Genomic DNA, 23,006 nt, shown 5'->3' with positions numbered 1-23,006 from the left:
TTTCCCATATATGTTATTGTTGAAATTATTGTTTGAAAGTGTAGATTCTTTAGTGGTCGTCTTTATGTTTTCTTTCTTCACAGTCCTCTCCATTCCAACATGCCTGTGGACTGAAATGTCATAAAACCATAGCTAGTAATGGCTGTCACGCAGCATCCGAACTGAAACCATCTGACGCTGATTAAAAGCAGAACTACGTATAGTGATGACATGTTAATTGTTGAGAAGAAACTATTAGCTACAGCTGTGTGACCTCATAACATTAATAAGCACACACACACATTCTGAGGTTTTGCTCTAAATTATATTTTCCCTCTTTGATAAAAACTGAAACCATAATCCTGACCCTCAGTCATGTACTGCCATGTCACTGTTTTCTGTTTATCTTATCAATGCATTTACTGTATGATGGGAACATAAAAGCCCCAGTTATATATGCGACTAATCAGCATCAGAACAGACAGTAACCGCTGACAACATTGGGGCTCACATAGCAGGACATTTAGTGGAGAAAACATAGTTTGAAAGCATGGAAGCTAAAAGTAGCACATACATGGCCTATGGAGAAGCTGGACTTTGTTACATGCTCTGGGCGATGTATTTGATATTATGGCTCTATATTATCAAGACTGTTACATTTTCCAGCTGCATGTGTCTCCGTGGTTATGAGGTCGGGGAGAGGAAAGGAGGGAAAGTTTGGAAAACCCCAGTCATTCCCTGTGGTCTGTAAGGAATGACCAGGATCTGCCAGGAGAGGAGGAGGAGGAGAAATCAGGTTGAAGGTTGAAGGAACGAGGGAGTGAAGAAGAGAATGACTTGAGCGGAGAGTGGAAGGAGAGAAATGGGGGTAAAGAGGGGGATGAGTGGGGAGGAGGGAAAGAACAAACAAAAGGAGTTTGAGGATAAGTTCGAGGGAAGTTGAAGGAGAAAAAGAGAGGAGAGGGGACTGGGGGCCTCAACCACCAGCGAGTATGCCTGGAAGTGGTCACACACACACACACACACACAAATGTATGCCAAAGAATGTACCCTGCAAATAAAAGACACATCTCTACCAGATGTTGACCATATGCATACATACTGTAAGCTACACCCATTCATACACACAGATATTGTAACACACACATCAGACACAGAATATGCACTGTTGAAAAGTGCGAGATGTGAAATGTGTGGGATTCTAACCAGCGCGAGGATCGGGTAACCAGTTTCCACTGGTGAGGTTTCTGCCTCTGTCATTTTCTCAGGTCCTGTGTGGAGGTTCAACCACAATCAGCTGCTAAAAAGTCACATCAAATCTTTCCTCACACACTGGTGCCAACCTCCACTCTTCTGGAATAGTTAATCCCAGTGATTATGCTGGCTGTGCCATATGGTCCACACAGACCAGCTCAACTGTGAAAATGGCCGAGATGGCCAAGGCATGTCTGGTGAATCAGACCAGCACATATGCTGTACTAAGGGGTTAACGTCATTAGATTTACATACTGTGCATTGAACCTGAGTCAGAGTAGGATCTGTACATGCTCCAATTTTTTTTTACAAAAGCTGAGTGTTAACATGTACCACAGAAACAAGGTTTCTGGAAGGAATCTGGTTATGGTTGGAAATCTCAGGCGTAACTGCAAAATGTGCATATTCTTTGATGAAGGCTGGATAGTTTTTAGTGTATGAAGCTGGTTTCAGACATGCACTGAACTCTGGGTAATCGTCTGGCATACTCCGGAGGGGCTGTATATGTGAGAATGCAAAGGTCCGAGTGAGAGGCTCTGGAGTTTCTCCAGTTTCTCTGGCCATTAGTAAAAACTCTGGAGAATGTTCGATTGAGCTGATGTAAGATTCTCTGCAGGACTCACAGCGATTGAGTGTGTTGATGACATTTCTCCTAAGCGTCAGACACAGAAATGAAACAAAAAAGTGGTGCCATACACATAGAAGACATTGACAGAGATGTCAGGAGAGTTTGTGGTGACGAGGACCAATGCTGGTGTTGATGTGCTGTAAACAAAAACAACCATCACTTGAATTCTGCGGATGCTTTGTTGCTGTTGTGAATGCGTCTGAGCAGAGCATATGTGAAAGGCAAACAGCTGACCCAACTCCTCCGCAGGTCATGTCTCAAAAGCTTCACTTAGCATTAGACTGACATTTAATAAATCAGGTTACTAGAGATAGCTAACGTGTAAATGCAATCATTTGCCTGTTCCCCATGAATGGGTGTCGCACTTCCCTCTCTATTAGATAGCTTTCACTGTGAGGATAAGGATGTGTTGTGGACACCCTGCTGCTCAGTGTTTAATTTGAATATAATATCATGTTGCACCGACAAAGCCTTCAAATATGCAAACTCTACAGGTCACTGTATGAAGTCTCAATCAATGAGCTAAAATGGGGAAGAAAGTTCTTTAATTCTCACAAATGCAGTTGAAACATTTTAATGTGATGAATGTGATTTAACCCTGCAGTCATCCATGAGACTCTCATGTGTCTGTTTACCAAATTTGCCATAGAAAATATACTCAGAACCAGTTAATCTGCCCATGTAGCCGCTCCGTGACGTACCTTCTACCTTACAAAATAGGTCATTAACAAGATTAGTGGTCAGATTAACGACATCAAAAGTCAACACTGGGGCTCAGTGTTGAGTTTTATCCGGAGAGCTGATCTAATATCAGCTGATCGAACACCAGCTCTGTGGATAAAAATATCACTTGTATTCTCTGCTTTTTACTCTTTACTTTCTTCTTTCTTCCACGATGTCTTTTGGCACACGGATCTGTCTTTAATTGTTGCCCCACACCTTCTCTCTCATCCCTCTCCTGTCTGCCCCTCTCTCTCTGGCTCACCTCACCCTCTCTCTTATTTTGACTTCTCCTCCGTCTGAGTCACGGAGTGGTTGAAGTTTGTTCCAGAGTTAGTTACGTTACTGATGCATCTGTTGAATGATCTCATCCCAGCTCAGCATGTCTGGGATAAAGATCACTGTATTGTATGGTGTGTGTGTGTGTGTGTGTGTGTGTGTGTGTGTGTGTGTGTGTGTGTGTGTGTGTGTGTGTGTGTGTGTGTGTGTGTGTGTGTGTGTGTGTGTGTGTGTGTGTGTGTGATGGTTAAAGAGATGGCATTGATAAACAAACTGTTATTGGTGATTGTTAGATATGCAAGCAAACATCACACTTAACTGTGATATAGGGGGCAGGGAGACCAAGAGTTCCCCTTCTCACCTCCGCACACACACACACACACACACACACACACACACACACGCACACCTCCTCACACACACGCACAAGGTAATCTCCACCCCTCTTTGGATGTTTTCTTGCAGAGCAAGCGCAGCCAGTTCACAGATGATTCCACCCACCCACTCACACACACACACAAAAGACATTGAGTGTGCTGACTCTCTGTGTCATGATGTGCAAGTGTGTGTGTGTGATAATGGGCCTGATCCTGTGAGAACCACAGTCAGTCTGTCTCCATTTGGCCCAAAGGGCATGCCTGGACAGCTGCCTCCCTGCCCTCATGTCCTGTCGGAGCTTGTATGAGTGTTTGTCATCTGGATGATGAGCGAGGATCCTAATCCATGTCTCTCTGTGTTTTTTTACAGTCCGCTGCAGTCTCCGATGGAGGTGAGTAGATGCACCTTTTCAACATCTGACGTCCTCAGTGTCTGTTCACATCATTTATTATCCTTCGAATTATCTATAATATTTACTTTTCCTCCACCATTTTCTCTTTGTTAACTTTAGTCATAAAGACATTGACCACGATAAATTCATGCACCACAGTTCTATAGTTCTTACGATCAACCTTAGGTTTATATACATATAGTCATCCTGTTCCACTCTTTAGGTTCATGGCCAAGCTCAAAGTGGGCTTTTCAATGATATGCGGCGGCTTTCATTCAAGTCACATGAAAAGCTGACAGTCTGGTTTGACCTGTTCAACTTCTGCCTCACCTCTGCTTGCTCTGTTGCTGTTGACAGACTGCAGCCTAAAGATAGTCCCCGAATCTGTGAACGTATTAGCTGCACATGAGCACTTGTAGCAGCATGTCACGGATAGGAGAGGCTGACATTTACATTTTGCACTACTGATGGATATCAGTGTGTTTCTGACATGAAGTATCATCTGAACTTGTGCAGAAGCATTGGTGTTTTTGTTTTTGTGACTCTTGTGCAGTTCCTAAAGACAACTGTGGTGATGTGCACATGAAAAGTGACTGAAGAGAGTGTGTCAAAAAGAGAGAGAGAAGTTGAAATCCTGTCTGCTTTCTCACCTCCACACAGCTGGCATACATCTCAGTGGGAAGTGCTTGTCATCTCAGAAAATCACAGAAATTGTTGGACACACTCTTCAGTACATTGGTGTAGAGGGAGACGGGGTTTTTTTCATGGTTGTAACCATTATCAACCCATTCGGACACTGGGTTTTTACATGGATGTACTCCGTCATAGTGTTCTGTTGTATCTGACCTCATCTGAAGTAGACTGTTGTGTTTGTTGTGCAATTAGCACGTGTCAGTGACAACAAAAGCTCTCAGATTTAGGAGACTCCTAATGGTGCTTTAACGCCTCACAAATGCACATGAAAGACACAATTTACTGCGGATGGGAGATAAAAGGAGGCGAGAAACCAGATAAAAGAGGAGAAGACACCATGGCTTCAGTCTGAGCTCATGTCCAAGTGTTTACGGCCTCTGTTCACACCACGTGTCTCCGGAGGGAAGAATGTGTGGTCAGTGAGTGAAGTGAAGAGCTTGATCTCCTTCCACATGAGCTGTATGTACATGTGATGTAGGGAACATGGCGATAGAGATGAGGGAAAATCTTTCCTCCCAGTTGTTCAAACTGTAAAGTGCTAGTTGCAGCACGTAGCTGCAGCAAGCGACTAATTTATGCTGTTTTCAGACATGAACTCTTGTCGACTGCGTCCGGACATTTTCTTGAATTTACCTTTCACATACACACAGCAAGAAATTGTTCGAGTCAGACACGTTCACAACTGGAACATTTCCATAACATCCAGGCGAGGGGTGGCGCCTGTAGAGCTCGCAGGAGGCAGGGCGCATACATTCTGCTGCATTTTACTTACAGCACATTGACACAGGCGTTGGCCTGTATCGCCAAAAGCTCTCGAAACTCGTTGTCTTTCCAAGATGAAACCTCTTTTTCATCCTGAGATATTTGTCTTCTTCTAGTTTCGCGTCCGTTGCGTGTTAGAAACAACACGCCCACTTGCTCACTGTGGATTTTCTGGACATTTTCCTTCTGTATTCTCACATGGGCTCACTCAAACTTTTTCCAGACATTTTACTCGGGAGCTGGCAGGAGAAGTTCCAAAGAATATCCAAAGCAGCTGACTAGGAGTGCATGTCTGAAAGTGTCAGCTTTTATTTACTGATGAGCGGGGAAACATCACAGCTTTGGTTTATTTTATTATATTTTTTGCACAAATATTTTCAATATTGTCTATTTTTATAACCACATCAGCTTTTTTATTGATGCATAATTCGGAGACAACAGGGAGTAAAAACTGGGGAAGTGGTTGTTCATTCTTGCAGCACATCTGGAGTTGAGATACTCATTAACTCCGTCCAAGGTAAATGGTGAATGTTGTCTTTGTAAGTAAAAGAATTCCGCAGAGATAACCAAACTGCTCTGTGAGAAAGTTGCTTAAAAACCTATAAAAAGAAGAGACGCACAATTCAAACGCTGTTCCGGGTTTTATTTCTCTAACTCTAATCTTTAGGACGTTATGGGACAGTTGTGATTCATACAAAGTAACTGGAAGTATTAAGTGTCTGTGCAAATTTCTAATGAGAACCTCTGTTTCCACATATTTTGTCACCAACTTAAAGTACAAATTCAACACTTCTCTTCTCCTGAACAACATGAGACTCCACTTCCCTTTTCCTTACATTGTTGCAGCAATAATGAAGTCCTTTCTTCCCTGTTTGAAACTGATCAACTGACAAAGAAGCTGAGGAAATTGAACATATCGAGCTAAAAAGAACCTTTTATTAAGCTCTGACTTATCCCTGTGTGTTTATTTTAGGAAAATCACAACTTTTGTCTACAAGACCCGTCTTTTACCTGATTCTCAACGCTGTTATTAATTTCTGCTTATTTGAAAATCTCAGACAAACATCCAAACCTTTGAGTTTTTGACTGTAGACCAGCAATGACAACACCATACCCCTTATTACGACTTCGAATTTGTTCAATTCTATAAATGTTTTTTAGACATTTATAAAATTAATCAAATCAATTTTGCACTTACACAAAACTGTACATGATAACATATTCACAGTTCATTGTATAAAAACAACAACCACAACACAAGTAAGGAATTTGATATCAGAAACTAGAAGTAGAAATTGCACCCACTCATCTGTATGGTCCACAGGTACAGAACCACAGAGGTTAAATACCTAAAAACCTGCCATTAGTCAGTTAGAACTGAAGAACCCTCTTGCATGAGAGGTGAAATGTTTTGAAAAAACACAAGCAAGTTTATTTTTTTACGTACAATTGTACAACTTTTGAACAACTCATAGATGTGCTCCAAGTGTGCCTGATTATTTTCGATGGAATTCTCAAAAATATAAAAAAGTGCCCAATCTCACAATGTTAGACAAAGTTAAAAATAAAATGTGGGTTCAGTATCCCACCCTTCCACCAAGTTTAAAAAAAATCGGTTCAGTAGTTTTTGCGTAATCCTGCTAATGAAAAAAATACTTCTTTGCTAAGGGAAACATGTTGGTACATTATATCTGTTACATTATAAATGTATCAAATTTAATTTCCCTTATTCTGATTTGAATTTACATTTTCTGAACTTCCTCTCTAATTTCCCAGGTCTAATAGCAGGGCTTTGGCCAACTTTAGTGTGTACTAAAAACTGTCTTAAAATACATTTAGATTTATTTGGATCTGTAGTGGAAGTTGAGACAACAGTTGTCTCACCAATATTATTCCTTGTTCTTTGCATCAGTCGCTTTATGTGTCTGTGTATGTATTTGTGTTTGTAGCTGTATGAGGGCTGTGGGCCTCATTAGTCTCAGTTGTGGCCTTTCTTTAACAAGATTCTCATCAATACTGCAGTGTGTGTGTGTGTGTGTGTGTGTGTGTGTGTGTGTGTGTGTGTGTGTGTGTGTGTGTGTGTGTGTGTGTGTGTGTGTGTGTGTGTGTGTGTGTGTGTGTGTGTGTGTGTGTGTGTGTGTTCTGGCGTTTTTAGTTCCCCCCTCCCTCGACTCTGAATTATTCATCATCTCGAGGCCTGTGTGTGCTTGTATCACTTACCTGCATGCGTGCGTGTGTGTGAACGTACATGCGTGTGCGTATTGTGACCTGACTCTCTGTAGTCTCTCAGGTTGTCAGCCAGGTTGGTCCTCACCAAGCTCGCCTTCGACTACCTTCTTTTTTCCCCAATTCTCTCTCTTCCTCCCTGTGTTTCTGTCAGTCATGAGTGTGTGTGTGCACGCTCAGTCATGGACTATGTGTTCAGCCTGGTGTGTTTGAGGTTGTGTGGGGCCCTGATAGGCTGAGTATGGATGGTGGGGCTTGGATCCCCCTAAGGATTCGCTACCTGCCTCGCTGGCACCACACAGGCTCCTACCAGCTCTACCCAGGTGAGGTGAAAGCTGGAGCGCAAGATAGCCTACTTGTCTCTTCAGTAAAGTAAGTCATCTTTAGGCACAAAGGAGCAGTTAACCTAACATATTGATCCTGAATATTGGGTTAGTTTTAGTTTAGCCGCTGAAATTCTTGAAAGAGTCGGCAAGTTCCCGTATCACAAGACACAGATAGTTTGTCATATGAATGGTTTTGTATCTACCAACAGCAGGTTGGGGATTAATGAGCCTAACCTTTCTGTATGAGTGTGGTAGTACAGCTGATGTTTAGTAATGCTGTTGCTAGTTTAAATGGTGTGATGATGAGGTAATGTGGTTTATATTTTCCAGTGTACTGTACCATCCCCATTACAAGTTAAAAGTGAATAAAGATTTGACTTTAAAAAGAAAGAGTTAGGAGCCAGTGCTGTGACCAAATTCTAACATTTCTTAAATAGGGAAATAATTATTTTTAATGGCAGGTCATTATGGCAGTGTAACATTTCTCACTTTGTCACTGCTGAGGTCTGTTAAGCATATGCTCTGCAAAATGTCTCTTGAAATGGCTGATTTCTTTTGCATGGGTGGAAAAATGAACCTTTTTTTAAAGATATTTTCTGTTGCCCTCATTTTGAGGACAGTGTAAGCATGAAATGGGGAGAAAGAGAGGGGAAGACATGAAGCAAAGGGATGGGTCAACACCAGAGGGACTCAAGCCCCCCTATGTAGCTCACCTGGTAGATTGGGCACCCCATATACAGAGGCTTGAGTCCGTAGGACCTTTAACCTTTTGTGAAGATTTCAAAATGCACAAAATTAATAAGAAAGGTAGTTTAAACTGTATTATCCATAATTTGGAAAATTGTCTTTGACTCCACAGAAAAAACAAACATAGATTATAAATACAAAATAAAAAACAGTTAAAAGAGTTAAAATGATTTCTTGTAGGCATGATTGGTGGCTCCTGGATTTTTAAAACGCTTTCCTGAGAGAAGCAGTTCAAATTGCATTTGCAAGGACTTTCCTTTTGGTAATCAGCGTAAACCTGACATTTAGTTTTTTCCCCAATGATTTTGCTCGCCGCATTAACCACTCTTGACAGTTTCGCTCTATACTTAACTCACCATCACAAGTGACCACGTTAAAAGACAAGATGCTTTCCACCAAAAACACAATCTCTGTTATCTATGAAGCTCAGGTGCCTATCTATATAACTAAGTAATCATACTTAAAACCTCCAAAGACTTGGTTTGAAATCTTATAGATTCAGTGTGTTTTGGGTTTAATGGCATCTAGTGGTGACATCGCACATGGCAACCACCCTCAGCTTACAAGCATGTAGGAAGGTGGAGAACCTACTCTGGCCTTCTGCTGATGTGAAAATACAGAAGGCCTTCTCTTGAGCCAGTGCTTGGTTTGTCTATTCTGGGCCACTGTAGAAGCGTGGCAGTGAAACATGATGGGCCTTATCACTCACACTCAATGTAGTTAAATTCCAAAGGTAACAAAACTGAAATGACACCTACCTTCAGGCGACTATACCCTTATTAAGATATACCCATTAATAGTAAGTTCTATTTCTGCTAAAAGATCCCTCTAATTCCCTACAAACTGAAACTTTAACGCTCTCTATGACATTAGATATTCATGACTGAAGCAATAAAGCAGAAAGTATTGGAATTTGGAATTGGACATTTTAGATGATAAAAATCCTCTGTTATTATTGATAAAGAGTTTAAAACTTCTTTTCAGATATACACCCCTTTTCTCTACACGTGTGTTGTACTTAAAACATGGAACAGGTCTAAAATAATGCAGTCATATTGAGTGAGAGAGGCATTCACAAGACTACTGTGTATGTGTGCCTGTGTGCCTACAAATCATGACAGCCTAGGAAGTGACCTTTAAAAAGATACAACCTGGTCCAAGACATTATTCAGTTGTGTCCGGCTTTAGATTACAATGTTGCCAGACCCTGATCCAAATTCTAACATTAAGAAATAGATGGAAAGAAAATATTCATATTGTTCATTCCAATATTGACACTGGCAGAGATTGTTATGTCTAACTTAATGAAACCCTGCCCTAATGTTTTAAATGACATATCATTTAATTTAGACTATACTGACTGTAAGCATTTGGCTTGTTTGGTTTGGATGAGTTGACACAAAACGTCATCAATGGTTGATTGAGATAAAACGTTTTTAGGAATATGTGTGAATTAGTGACGCAAAAACAAGGTCGCCAAACAACACAAATACCTGGAGCTTTGTTCTTGTTATCAGCCTGGTATGACTGTTCTAATGAGTCCTGCTGTTGTCCTTCTCTGTGATAGACAGCTGCTTTATGCAGGCTGTGCACTGTGGTAGACTCCCTGTGACACTGAACAGGATACATGGCATGGAAACTGCTTCTCAGTCGCAGAAGCAGTTGACCTTAATGTCTGAAGTCTGAGGACTTGTTTACTGTTAAATACTGATTGAGAGTGAACGAGCCCAACACTTTAGAAATAGTGATGAAAAATATATTCATTGTGAAAACTCGTTGAAAACATTAGGCTGAAGAAAAAAATGTGCAAAGCGGAAATCACACTGGAATTATCCAGGAATAGCCAAGTTTCCTAGTTTTAAATCACACAGGCCTTTGGCTGTGGGCAGGATACTGCTCTTTCAGTTCACTTAGAGGATTTGCGTAGTTTCAGGCACCTGATCGGTGATGCCTTCCCGCTGGCTGTTCTTGTATTTATTTTATCTCAATTTAGAAGCCCAAATTTAGTTCATCCGGCCTGAAGGGCCTGCACTCTGGTTACTCTCAGCTTTTCTGTGTGCCTCTGTCTTTGTGCCCCTCTGTCTACACATCAGGAACATAGACGTAGTGAGTGCTGTCCAGTGGTGGGCACAGTAATCATTGTTAGATAAGTTGGTATTATACTCAGGGCAACTGAGCATTCACGCACAACATTTGTTAAACAGAATGTTAAAATTCCCTATTGCTGTATTTAAAAAAACAAAAAAATAGGCAATAAGAGTTTAACTTTCCCAGGCTAATTTTTCTACATACAATATTCACCTGCTATCCTGACAAACTGGCAAAGGATTTCTGAGTTTTAATTTTCCAAGAGGTTTTAGAAAAGCTCAGCTGAGATAGTATTAAGAATGACAATGTCCATATACATATTCTACATAAATTGTTGAGGATAAATCGGTCAAGCACAGGATTTTCACCAGGGGGATTGGGGCTTGGATCCCATTTTACTAATTGACCCCCAAATTGACAGGCACCCAGACCCTATGTACCCCCCCCCTACTTAGGATACTTCTGTTGCACTAATAAGTGATAGCAGAAGTACACACAGCTACACAATGCACCAACAGAGAAAGACACCAAGTTAGAGATCTCTTATGTTGATAAGAAAATTGGTTTATTATGAAACTGTGGCAGGACAAATTAGAATACAGGGGGCCACCACAGTAGGTAATTAATGGGAAACTGTGGTTAGGGATAAAGGGATCGCATGAGTGAACGTGTGCAACATGGATTTTGCTGCTCGGGCCTAATGAGCTCCTGAATGTGCTGCTTTCAAGTAGAGCCTCTGTAGACGGATAAACAGTAAACAGCAAGAAAGCAGAGAGAACCTCTGAGATATTGTGAAATGCAACATTTTCTTAATATAATAATTGAAGATTCCGAGCCTTGGCCAGGTCAACCTACTACTGTACAGCTGTTTAATGGTGTGTGTGTTTGTGTGTGTTTGTGTGCGAGCAGAGCTGAACAGTGTGGAGCTGCAGGGCTGCAGCAGCGACAACAGTCTGAACAGTAATGCCAGCCTGCCCAGCGTCCAGAGCCACCGGCGCCACACGGAGAGGAGAGTGGCCAGCTGGGCTGTCTGCTTCGAGAGGCTGCTGCAAGATCCCGTGGGAGTCCGCTACTTTTCGGTACGATGACAGCACATGACTGGTGTTGGCCAGCACATGCTCACTGCATAATTTACCTTTACTTTATCTTGTAGAGTTGAAACTAGTAAAGGTTTGCTTGTGTGAGGTGCAGAATTTCTTTTTTGTGGCAGCTAGTTTGGGCCATGCATCACACTGTCAAATTACAGAAATAAACCTCTGAGCATTGTAATGAAATGTGATAAGAAGCCCAATACATTAGAAAGTAATCTCTTATCTAATATTTCCTGAAGAAGTGAATTACAAGCTACAGCTGAATCTATGATAATAAAAGAAAACTGAATTATTTTTTCAAAATGCTAAACTAAATAAAATGTCAAAAATTGCTTGGTTGGTAAGGATGTATCAACAGACCTAACCACTGACTGCAGCAGAAGAGATTAATAATAGTTAGAAATGAGAATTGTAAAACGTCACCTTACTGCATTTCTGTATTATTTATTTTGTCGTTTTTGAGCATTTCTGTATTTAATTCTTGTACTACAGGAGTTCCTAAAGAAAGAGTTCAGTGAGGAGAACATCCTGTTTTGGCAGGCGTGTGAGTTCTTCAGCCACGTCCCTGAGAACGACAAGAAGCAGGTAACAGACATGGTTTGATCACAACATGCACACTCCTCTTGAAATAATCTGCTTTCAGACATCGTACAATTTCTCTGGCCAGTCCCCAACTAAGAACTCCGGAGAATGTTTGAATGAGCCGATGTGAGAAAACAGCAGGAGATCCTCCGCAGGATTCACCGTGAGCCAGTGGGCGTGTTGATGACATTTTTAACAGACAGAAAAAAAAAACAGAACACAAATATCTCAGGATGAAAAAGTTGTTCCATACACATAGACACAGACGATGATGTCATGATAGAGTTGTGGTTGGTGATGAGGGCCGACGCCAGTGTTGATGTACGTCTGAGCGGAGAATCTCCTGCTTCGTTGTTTATTAGTTAAAGACAGACTCCGAAGAAAGTCTGGAACAAATTCTTTGGACATCCTCTGGATTTCATGAATGGCTATATTTGGATTAATCTGTGAGCTGTTGATCAGTCCTCTTCATTGCCCATCTTATCTTTCTCTCTGTCTGATCCCCTTTTTTTTTTCACCCTCCACTCCCCATTTTCCCTGACCCTCCCACCCTCTCCAGCTCTCCCAGCGTGCCAGGGAGATCTACAACAGCTTCCTGTCCAGTAAAGCCACAACGCCGGTCAACATCGACAGTCAAGCTCAGCTCGCCGATGACATCCTCAATGCTCCCCGACCTGACATGTTCAAGGAGCAGCAGCTGCAAGTAAGCAATCACAACAAATGCACACACTAACACCACACTCAAGGTACCCACTATCCACTTATGTATTACCGGAAGCTTCTTCTGCTTTAAGATCACACTGACCTCTAACCTTCCTTGTTAGGTAGAAGGGAGAAGAGGCTTTCCCTGAACGGCCGCTTTATTTCTACTCATAAATCTGAATCAAAACAGACACCTATTGAAAATGCACTTCTATTACAGCACTGGGTGCTCATAAAACATTAGTTCAACTATTCTTCCTGGCCTGCTGTCTGGCATCATGAATCTGAATGGCTTCTTACATGTGCATGTTGTGGGGGACTGGCTGAAAAGCTCCATTGATTTCAACAGCTGAGCTAAGATGTTCCAACTCTGATAAGAGTCACAAGGCTGGAGAGATATCTGCACCGTCACCCTCTATATTTTTACACATCAAACACACACACACGCGCCTCAGAGGACCTTTTCCAAGAAATCCCTGGATTGGAGATCAAGGGTCAGACATGCACCGCATGTGGACTGAAGCATACACAAATAAAAACACATAAATACACACACACATATATTGACAGTTTATTCAATACATGTACTTCTTATAGATGCATAGGCTTTTAACACAATGAGTATCTAGTCTCTCAGTCAAAGCCAAGTTACATTAGTACTCTGGACTAATACAACATGGAAAATGTTAGTTTGACATTGACTATTGATTAAATATGAAATTCAATGTGTTTATTAGCTTACTGGGCAATAGGGATGCACACCACTCAGTAAATAATAACCATCAAGTGTTCAGCCAAGCCGTAATCTAAATAGTGTTTTATATTTGATAATGTGTAAGAGAGAATCAAGGGGAGCCTGTTTAAAAAATGGCCAAATTATTAACAGTATTTTTATCTGTAAGTTATGGGTTCTGTGCTTGTTGCTGTCATTAGAAGAGCTGGATCATCAGCCTGTATTAATAACCAGGCAGCAGAGCCAAAGCTCACTGTTATTATTTTTTATTGTCTATATTTTGTTTTCTACAATTTAATTGTCATATTCACTCATCTTCAGATGAATAAGAAAATATTTTGTTCACTAATTTTTGTTGGTACCATGTTCTGTTCAGTGCAGTTCTTTTTTATTCTTAGATCAACAGATGGAGCAAACAGTTTTACAGGAGGGAGGATTTTAGTGTGAGCACGGGGGTGTCAGGTGTGACCGTGTGGTGTTATGGCAAATGGTTTACACGGCTCATGAGTCAGGTAGGAGGGCCCCTTATCAGAATATGGCTTTAGATCTCAGGGAGCTCAGGACCGACTCTGGAGTGAACTGAGGCACATGCCATGAATCCTGACATGTATATGTGAGGAGGGAGACCCCTATAGCTCCCTAATGCAAATCATTACATTTAAGTGTATCTTACTGCGCTGCCATACACAGTGAAATAAAGTCCCCTTTAACTCAGAGCATTTTATGCACAGTGCTGGTACATTGCTGATTTGATTTAGTTGGTGTAATATTTTTTCTCATACGCCATTTATATTGTAACAGACTTAGTCGTGAATTCATTGATTTAGTGTGGGCCTCACTACATATTGTTTCCCAGTCCTCTTGAACTTGAGAGTGATTGAAAGTAAAACGTATACATGTACATTAAACACACAATATATTTAATCAAATCAATCTCAAGTTGTTTGAAGTGCAAACCTACCTGACGCCACGTCCTTATGTATGCATGCCTCATATATGGCATACATACACCCAATGTCACTGCAAGAAATCTAAAAATAGGCAGATTGCAATTTAATGTACATAAAACATTCTTGGTCCCCAGAGGACAGGCACATTTGATTTTGCAAATTTAAAGGCACCAAAGATCAGTAGGTTGGTAGTATTTCTAGAAGACTTCATCATTTTAAATGATTTAGACTTGTACTTCCTCCCATGTGTTTTCAACATCTGTAAGCATCTGTTTTTCCTCTTCTCTTCCTTCATTTTTTTGTCTCTTCTTTTTTTATTTGTTCTTTGTCCTTCCCTCTTTAAACCTTTTGAGTTTACTTCATTCCACTGATTAATTATTTCCTTCCTTTTCTGTAGATCTTCAACCTGATGAAGTTTGACAGCTACACACGGTTCCTCAAGTCTCTGCTCTACCAGGAGTGTATGCTGGCGGAGGTGGAGGGCAGGCCTCTGCCGGACCCTTACCACATCCCCAGCAGCCCCACCTCCAAACACAGCACCACAGGCTCCGACCGCTCCAACCTCTCCACGCCCAAGAAGGTAACACAACACACATGGTTGACTGTGTTTCCTAACAATTCCTATTTCAGGGTTGACCGTGTACTTTGGACTCATGGTCTTACATCCATCATGTGTGCCTGCCTTTACCTCTACCCCAACCTTCTTTCATTTTGTTTTTGTGATACAGGAGGACAAAAAGAGTAAATCTGGTCGATCGTTAAATGACGACAGCAAAGATGACTCAGGCGACCGGAGGAAAGGCCTGTTCTTCTCTTGGTCCCGCAACAGGAGCTTCGGCAAAGGCCCCAAGAAGCGAGAGCTGACAGACTTAAACTACAGTCAGTAGTCTTCTTTTTTCCATGCTGAGTTCCCTCTGTGTTTTATTGTAAACAAAAAAGTTCCTATGAGAGAACAATGGCAGAATTGTTTGCTTGTTCAATAGCACAGATCACACGATGCATCACATACTGTAGCTGCAGTTTCATCTAGTTGATTAAAAAAATGTATTGGAAGAGATGCTGCAATGCGATGTGTACAAAAACATGTTAAAATTTGGAGGGCTGTCTTTTATGTTCCATACAGAGGTTTGGAAATATTCCTTTGTTTGTCTCTCCTCTGGATAATACTAAGGAGTGTGTTTTGTATTGTGTTTTAGATATCTCCGGCAGTAATGGTCGGCGTGAATCGCAGGGTTCACTGTCGTCAGGAGCCAGTCTGGAGCTGGGGACTTCAGGGTCTGGGAAGAATGAGGTCAGTCTGGAAAGTGATAATCAGTTTAGATGCTTAAGTATTCACGTAAACGTTATCTTCACCCTCTTTAACTGATTTACTTTAAAGTGACTGTGAATAATAGGACTGACAGTTTTACTGTTTCCCTGCTCTCCCCCTCCTCATCTCTGTCTCTATTTTTTTCTTCCAGGGTGATGCTTCCCGTGGTGCAGTATCGCTGTCAACAGAGCGCGGAGGGGGCAGCGCCCCCTTGAGGCAATGTAACATAAGCTTGCCGGACGGCTCGTGTTGCTCTGTGCCACTGAGGGCCGGAGTGTCCATCAGGGACCTGCTGCTGGGCCTCTGTGAGAAGCTCTGCATCAACTTGGCAGCTATAGACCTCTTCCTGGTTGGAGGGGAGAAGGTATCCCAAACCACAATAAACTGCATTTACGAAACCAGATTAAAAACACTAAATTAACTATGCTTAATAGTTATGATTCTTTTGCTAGATTAAAAAAAATCTATTTATTATGATTATAAAGCGTCACTTATCATTAATGTTATTAGAGTAATAGGAGAAATGTCAACGTGATGTGAATTATCATCCAACTCTGCAGTTCTTCTTTAGTTCTATGTAGTGCTTTAGTGATTTTCAAGTCATTGTTTTGGTTTTACAGCCCAAATATTTACTGTTTTAGTTCTCTCGCACCACTCAAACAGGCAATAATCAAATAACATATCAGTTTAGTTTTGTTTATTTCACGCAACATAAATACAAATGTGTGGGGTGTGGTAGAAACCATTAATGGCTTGTATGAAATCGACACCAAATATCACAAAAAGATAAAACATACAGTAAACAGAATAAACATACAGAATTCTCAATACAGGTTATGGTGAAGAAGTATATATGCTAAACATGCAATATGAATTACAGAATCTAAACTAGCTTTTCATTGCAAATCAACTGTTGTAACAGCAGAGCATTTCTAATTCTCTTTTTGCACATGGACAATGACACAATGAAATCCAACAAATGTTCCACAAGATAACTACACACTATTTAATAGAAAACTAACCCACATATATCAACTTTATTACTGATGTATGACTTATAAATGATAAGAGCTCCCCAGAAAGATGCATTTCATATCATATCAGGGGATCAGAGAGAAACAGTTTTTGCTTTTTGTCCTCTTCCGTTCCTTGTAACTCAAAGGGAGTGTACGATCATGATACTGTGAGTCAGTGATTTCAAACTTTGATGTTGTGCATGAAGGTGGGCACACTTCAAGAAGACATTGTCCTGTTTCTCTTTTCTCGCAGCCACTTGTTTTGGACCAAGACTGTATGACGTTGTGCTCACGGGACCTCCGACTAGAAAAACGCACTCTTTTCAGGTACAGTGACATCCAGTCTTAGACAGTTCTGTATGCTGTCTGTTTCACTGGCCGTCAATGTTCCAACTACAGGCCTACAGAAAAGCACTAAATCTATTCTCTTCTTCTCCAGACTCGACTTAGTCCCAATCAACCGGTCTGTGGGCCTCAAAGCTAAACCCACCAAGCCAGTGACCGAGGTCCTCAGGCCTGTGGTCGCCAAGTACGGCCTGCACCTCTCTGAATTAGTAGCTCGCATTGTAAGTCACTCCTCACCATGGCTGCCTGTGCACAAACAGAAAGAAATACACAGACAGTGGATGTGATGACCTCAAAATCTTATCTGAATGTGTGTGTGTGTGTGTGTGCGTGTGTGCGTGTGATGCAGAGTGGGGAGTCAGAACCTTTAGATCTAGGGCTTCCTATTTCCAACCTGGACGGGCTGCGAGTGGTGTTAGATATAGCGGACTCCACTCCTGGAAAAGGTAACAAATGTTGGCCGGTGTCTCATTGACAACATATTGAACATAGCTTCTGTATTTGTATTACTTTGTATCGTTGTTGTTATTGTATATACACTGTATCAGATTCTCGAAATGTGCCCTCTGTCCTTCACTCAGCAGACAAACAGAAAGTAGCTCCCTCTAAGGGTCACATCCCGGCGTCTACGAGCAGAAACCAATCTTCAACTGTAAGATCTTTACCAACTTTTTATTTCTTATCTTCTTCTTGCTCTGGAATGTTCCATAACCCACCCAATGTCTCCACTTCCTGGTTGACGATGTCACGCTACTAAGTGTCTCTCTCTTGTCTGTTTGCAACGTGTTAAAAGCGTGCGCAGGTGTACGATGTGTGTCTCTGGCAGCGTGTGTGACTGTATTTATGTGCACTGTCACTGTGGAACCAAGAGCCGCATTACGCTCTCCAGGTTATTATGGTCTGCCTGTGGCCGAATGCATCATCAACTTTGCTCTATGGGTTGCTGGTTCTCTTTCTTCCATAACACACACACACTGGCCAGGCGAGACCAGCCCAGCCTCGCAGAGCAGATGCTGGTCTCATAACTCTAGAAACTCTTTCTAGGGATGCAGGTGGTGGTGGCAGCTCTCTGGGTTTTACCTGTTATCTGAAATGATCATTTATTGATTTCATGGTTGTTTCTGGATATTTTTTAAAAACAGGCTCTACCCTCCTCAGGGGCAGTAGTGTTGCTTTAAGTTTTGGATAGTTGGTCCTCTGCTGCTGTGGTGTATGATCTTTGTCTACATGTTGGTGCTGCTGAGTAAACACTGCCTGACATTGTGGTTGTATGAGACATCCCACTTGTCTTTTAGTTAGAACTGATCAATATCTATGTTTAACTAGAATCATTTCTAATTAATGAGTGTCATTGATTATTAATCACAATCATTTCACTGTCATAATTGATCTCATGTAATTGTCCCTCTCAAAAACAGCCACTGTCATTGAAATGAATGCCCCATACCCCAATCAAATTATTTCCACCATCAGTAGCATTAGTCCCCATGTGTTGTCATCACTTGTGCCCATACTTGCACCACCATGACTCATCAGGGCTCAATGCCTCGCTCCGCTCTCCTTGTGGCCCCCAGGGGGAGGATAGGCCAACAGGGAAAGCCGGTTCAGCCCACCCCCGTGGGGAAAACGGCAAGGCTGGGCACAGCCCTGACCCAAGAGGCCTGGCCTTACCCAACCACTCTGGGTCTCTCCATAAGGCTCCGGAGAAAAGAAAGCAGAAAAAGATTAATATAGATGAAGCTGAAGGTAAAGACTGAACAACCTCCCTCCCTCTCTCTCTTTCTCTCTCTCTCTCTCTCTCTGTAGCTTCGTTGCTGTGATCACACTAACACGTTTGTCTGTCTGCAGTATTGCAGAAGCAGCACAAAATGCTTTCAATGCTAGCTAGCTACATGTAGCACAGTCTGCTCAAACTGAATGTAGCTTTGACTTGTCTGATTAATACACACCCTCTGCTGCATGTTTTCTGAATGACAATGAATGTCTTTAAACTGGTTTTCAACATGTTATTTTGGGTGATTATTCATTTGTGAGTGTGTTTGTGTGTGTACATGCATTTTCTTTTTTTATGTATCTGTGTGTGTGTTTGTGTGTGTGTGTGTTTATATGTGTGTGTGTGCGCCTACAGAGTTCTTCGACCTCATATCCAAAGCTCAGAGCAACCGAGCAGACGACCAGCGAGGCCTGCTAAACAAAAGCGACCTGCAGCTTCCAGACTTTCTGCGCCTGTCGCCAGTGGCAACCAACCAATCTGCACCTCCTCTCTTCGACCCTGAGCCCAGTTGCTCCACCCCTAATTCCCGTAACCCCAACAACGGCAGCTTCCCTAGCAGCGGTCGCCGGGGCAATAAGACAAACAGCAATGACAGGGGAGGAGGCGGCGGTGGCACTCACTTGCTCAGTGCGAGCCATCAGTCCCAGAGCTTGGACTCTGCACTGGGCACTGAGAACGGAGGGGGGAGGAAATCCAGACCACTTCCACCGTTTCCCGGCACCGTCTCCCCCATCCACCCCTCGTCCAGCAGGGGGGAATCCGTCCAGATGCTGGAGGAGGACACCCTGTCCGATCTGACTCTCGTGGGAGAGGGGGACATTAACAGCCCCAGCCTCAACTACATCACTCCCTCAGCCCTCCCCTGCAAACCCCAACCCCAGCCCCAACAGCAAGCACAGGACGGTCGGCCTAGCTCAGGTACCTTCCCTGTGTGACACCTTTGAACTTTCCCCTCTATCTTCACCTGACTGCGAGCGGAACTGGAAAACCCACTGACGTCAGGCTGAAGCTGCTTGTTGGTCTGTGGCTGAACGGCCCAGAATGCATCCAGATCTCCTCCCTCCCTTTATTTAGCTAGAACATCTTTCAATTCAAAACATCCCTTTCTACACTCTAACGCTAATCTCAGATTGAAGTGTAAATAAACAGTAACTAATGTAAAAATACAATGCCAATAAGAGAAGTGAGTGTTCATATAGCGAAACAATGGATAGTGAGTGAATATAGTGATGTATGCACTACTTTCAGCTGCAGCCCTAAAATAGACGAGGCTCATTCAGAGAGGAAAGATGGATGCATTAGGTCTGGACGTGTCATTTCCCTGTGTGCTGTGTATCTGTGTGAACTCTTGAGCGGACTTGCTGTGGATTTCTTTTTCCGGAGACGTAAGCTCAAGGAAGAGCTCAGGACAAATTGGCGATGACCAGTGCCAAACTCCTTCTTCCGGCACCCCCTTCATTGTACAGAATCTAGCAATGCACTTTAGCCAATTTACAATAACGAGACTTAACACATGTCTTTACATGTCTTTTCGAAAAGGTCTGTTTCATGCTCCAGTCACTAGCTCTCCCACCTCCAAAGTGGTACTGAGGCTTCAGCTCTGCTCTTACAAGTGGACTGTGTGTTATTTCCAGTTTATTAAAAGCTTCTCAGCATACTGCCATGGCAGGCCCGACCCCATAAACACAAACATATGCTGCAGCACCGTGAACACAGTCATTTGCATCAGCTGTTGTTTATCATCTATGACACAGTACGTTCCACCGCTGTCCTCTCACATCAAGCGTTTCTCGTGTCGCCCACGGAAACAAAGACTGTGGCGAGTGTGCAAACATTCAGCTCTCGCCCCCTGTGATCAAATGGTCCAGTCTTCTGCAGCGACTGCACATGAGCGGCCCTCTTGTCTGTTTCTCATTTCCATTCTTCTTCTTTGTGCTTTCTACACAGCAGCACGTTTTTTTTCCTCTGTCCCTCCACAGTTTAACAGGGTTTTTAGCTGTTAGCTCACTTCAGGGTTTCAGCTGGAAAAAATTGGACTAATAAAGTCAAACCTTTTCACTTTTGACCAATTCTTCATTTTCAAGAAAACCTATATTTATCCCACCTCCTTTTTCATTTTAGTCTCAGTTAAAAGTATTAACTTGTATATAGTCAAGTTTGTGAAACCAGCGTATTGTTGTAGTCATGGTTAAAATGCAATGCAGCCATGCTGTTGCTTCGGTTGTGTCACAGTAGAAATCAGTTCTCCTCTGTTCAGTTGACTGTACTGTCTGTAAATAGATCAAATAAATGTTTAAGAGGTTGAACTCGCTCTGTAGAGCCTCTTGTTAGCTCCCTCTTTTTCTTAGACTTGTTGTTTCATCTGATTTATTCTGTTCTCGACACTTTTTCTTCATTTGTTATCACACTGTGCATGAAGCGTCTGACACATTCACACTGAGCCTAGTCAGTGTTAATGTGTTAAAGGTTGAAGGATGCAGAACTCTTATGCATCATCATCTGATGGTTAATGTAAAAAACTAAATTCCACCATCTTAATAACCAGTGGGGAAATGTAAACAAACACATTTAGGCGAGCACTGTTCCAGCCTGTCATGTGTTACTGTTACATTTGAGTCACAGATTCGACAAAATATAATTTGCCAGTGATCTATGAAAGAAACTAAAGGTCATTTAACGACACTTCTCACTGCTTTTCACCCCTTTCACAAATTCAACCAAACTAAAATGGTAGATGGAAACACTATTTCTCCTTGTCCGTTTCAACATAAAGATTCAGAATCACTATTAGTGCTATACATATTGTATGGTTCATATTTTACGTTTTCACACATGTTAATATTCTGCCAGGACATGTCATCTCTTGAAACAAGGTTTAGAAAATGTGATTACAACTTATTTATGTTAGAGTTCTTTTTCCAGAGTTGAGGATTTTGCATCAGAACATAAAACATAAAACATGAATATAATAAATAGATCAAGTCCTGTATAGTGACTACTTTTGCTTTGTTTTGTTACATCGACTTAATCAAATGATTTGACTAGTTCGTCCACCACTTGGAAAGAACTATTATTAACTAATGTTATTAGACCCAGTTTTCTGATACTTAAATCAACCAACCGCTACCAAGTTGAAATGCTTTTCAGTTTCAGTCAGGAGAGTGTGATGAAATCTTCAGTTTACTTCTTCTGTTTATGACCTTTGCCCACTTCACTCCATCTCCTATTTATCTCACTTGATATTCCTCTCTTCTCTCTGTTGCCTCTTCTCTCTCTCTGTGTGTGTGTGTGTGTGTGTGTGTGTGTGTGTGTGTGTGTGTGTGTGTGTGTGTGTGTGTGTGTGTGTGTGTGTGTGTGTGTGTGTGTGTGTGTGTGTGTGTGTGTGTGTGTGTGTGTTTAGGACAGGGCTTTTGTTTCAGGGTACAAAGGCTTTTTGGGGTAGAGGGCTATTAGTTATGCATGGGTTCCCCTCTGCTCAACGCCTTATTAGGCAGGCTTTGTCATGGTGGGCTCTTTGGTAGCCCAAAAACAAAACTAGGTTCTGTTTCTTCTTCACACACACACTCATTTCCACTTAACACATACATACCCGTTTGTGTGTTTTTTGTGTCACATGATGATCTTATTCTGTCACGGTTTTCATTAGAATAATTCTCCAGTGTTTATTGTGTTTGTTTCCCCCGGGACTGACATGTGACAACAGCAGCAAGCGATTGTCCTTAACCAGCCCATTTTATGAACGAAAAACACACACACACACACACACACACACACACACACACACACACACACACACACACACACACACACATAGAAGAGAGAGATAAAATATCTTTTGTTGATCCACATTTTCTCCTCTCAGTTTCACACACAAACACAAAACCCCTTTAGTTTGTCTTTGAGCATTTTGTTTTACATTTGTCATAAGACTGTCAGGGACAATGTCAGTGAATTAAATAGGACAAGGATCTCTATCTTTGAGGACAATGGACACTAAAGTTGTCTCCTTTATTTGTGTTATAAATATATTGCA

The 23,006-nt window shown here is 41.9% G+C and overlaps 1 protein-coding gene across 5 annotated transcripts in view; it reads left to right on the top strand.

Moving 5' to 3' along the window:
* Positions 1-21,322, top strand: part of rgs12b (regulator of G protein signaling 12b) — a 49,004-nt gene extending 27,682 nt beyond the window's left edge. For 2 of the 5 annotated variants that reach the window (XM_047343193.1, XM_047343200.1), the window contains exons 6-19: positions 3,608-3,629; positions 11,381-11,550; positions 12,055-12,147; positions 12,704-12,847; positions 14,927-15,109; positions 15,258-15,408; positions 15,726-15,820; positions 15,990-16,202; positions 17,108-17,181; positions 17,294-17,420; positions 17,549-17,645; positions 17,781-17,851; positions 18,774-18,945; positions 19,328-21,322. In XM_047343193.1, coding sequence (XP_047199149.1) covers positions 3,608-3,629; positions 11,381-11,550; positions 12,055-12,147; positions 12,704-12,847; positions 14,927-15,109; positions 15,258-15,408; positions 15,726-15,820; positions 15,990-16,202; positions 17,108-17,181; positions 17,294-17,420; positions 17,549-17,645; positions 17,781-17,851; positions 18,774-18,945; positions 19,328-19,908 — 2,193 coding nt within the window. In that variant the 3' untranslated portion in view covers positions 19,909-21,322. The remainder of the gene's footprint in view (positions 1-3,607; positions 3,630-11,380; positions 11,551-12,054; positions 12,148-12,703; positions 12,848-14,926; positions 15,110-15,257; positions 15,409-15,725; positions 15,821-15,989; positions 16,203-17,107; positions 17,182-17,293; positions 17,421-17,548; positions 17,646-17,780; positions 17,852-18,773; positions 18,946-19,327) is intronic. The other 3 variants (XM_047343202.1, XM_047343212.1, XM_047343204.1) reach the window with 3 other exon arrangements.
* The last annotated feature ends 1,684 nt before the right edge of the window (positions 21,323-23,006 follow it).

Source organism: Hippoglossus stenolepis, chromosome 2, assembly GCF_022539355.2.
Source record: "Hippoglossus stenolepis isolate QCI-W04-F060 chromosome 2, HSTE1.2, whole genome shotgun sequence".
Taxonomy (NCBI): domain Eukaryota; kingdom Metazoa; phylum Chordata; class Actinopteri; order Pleuronectiformes; family Pleuronectidae; genus Hippoglossus; species Hippoglossus stenolepis.
This window is presented reverse-complemented; position numbering and strand designations above follow the sequence as displayed.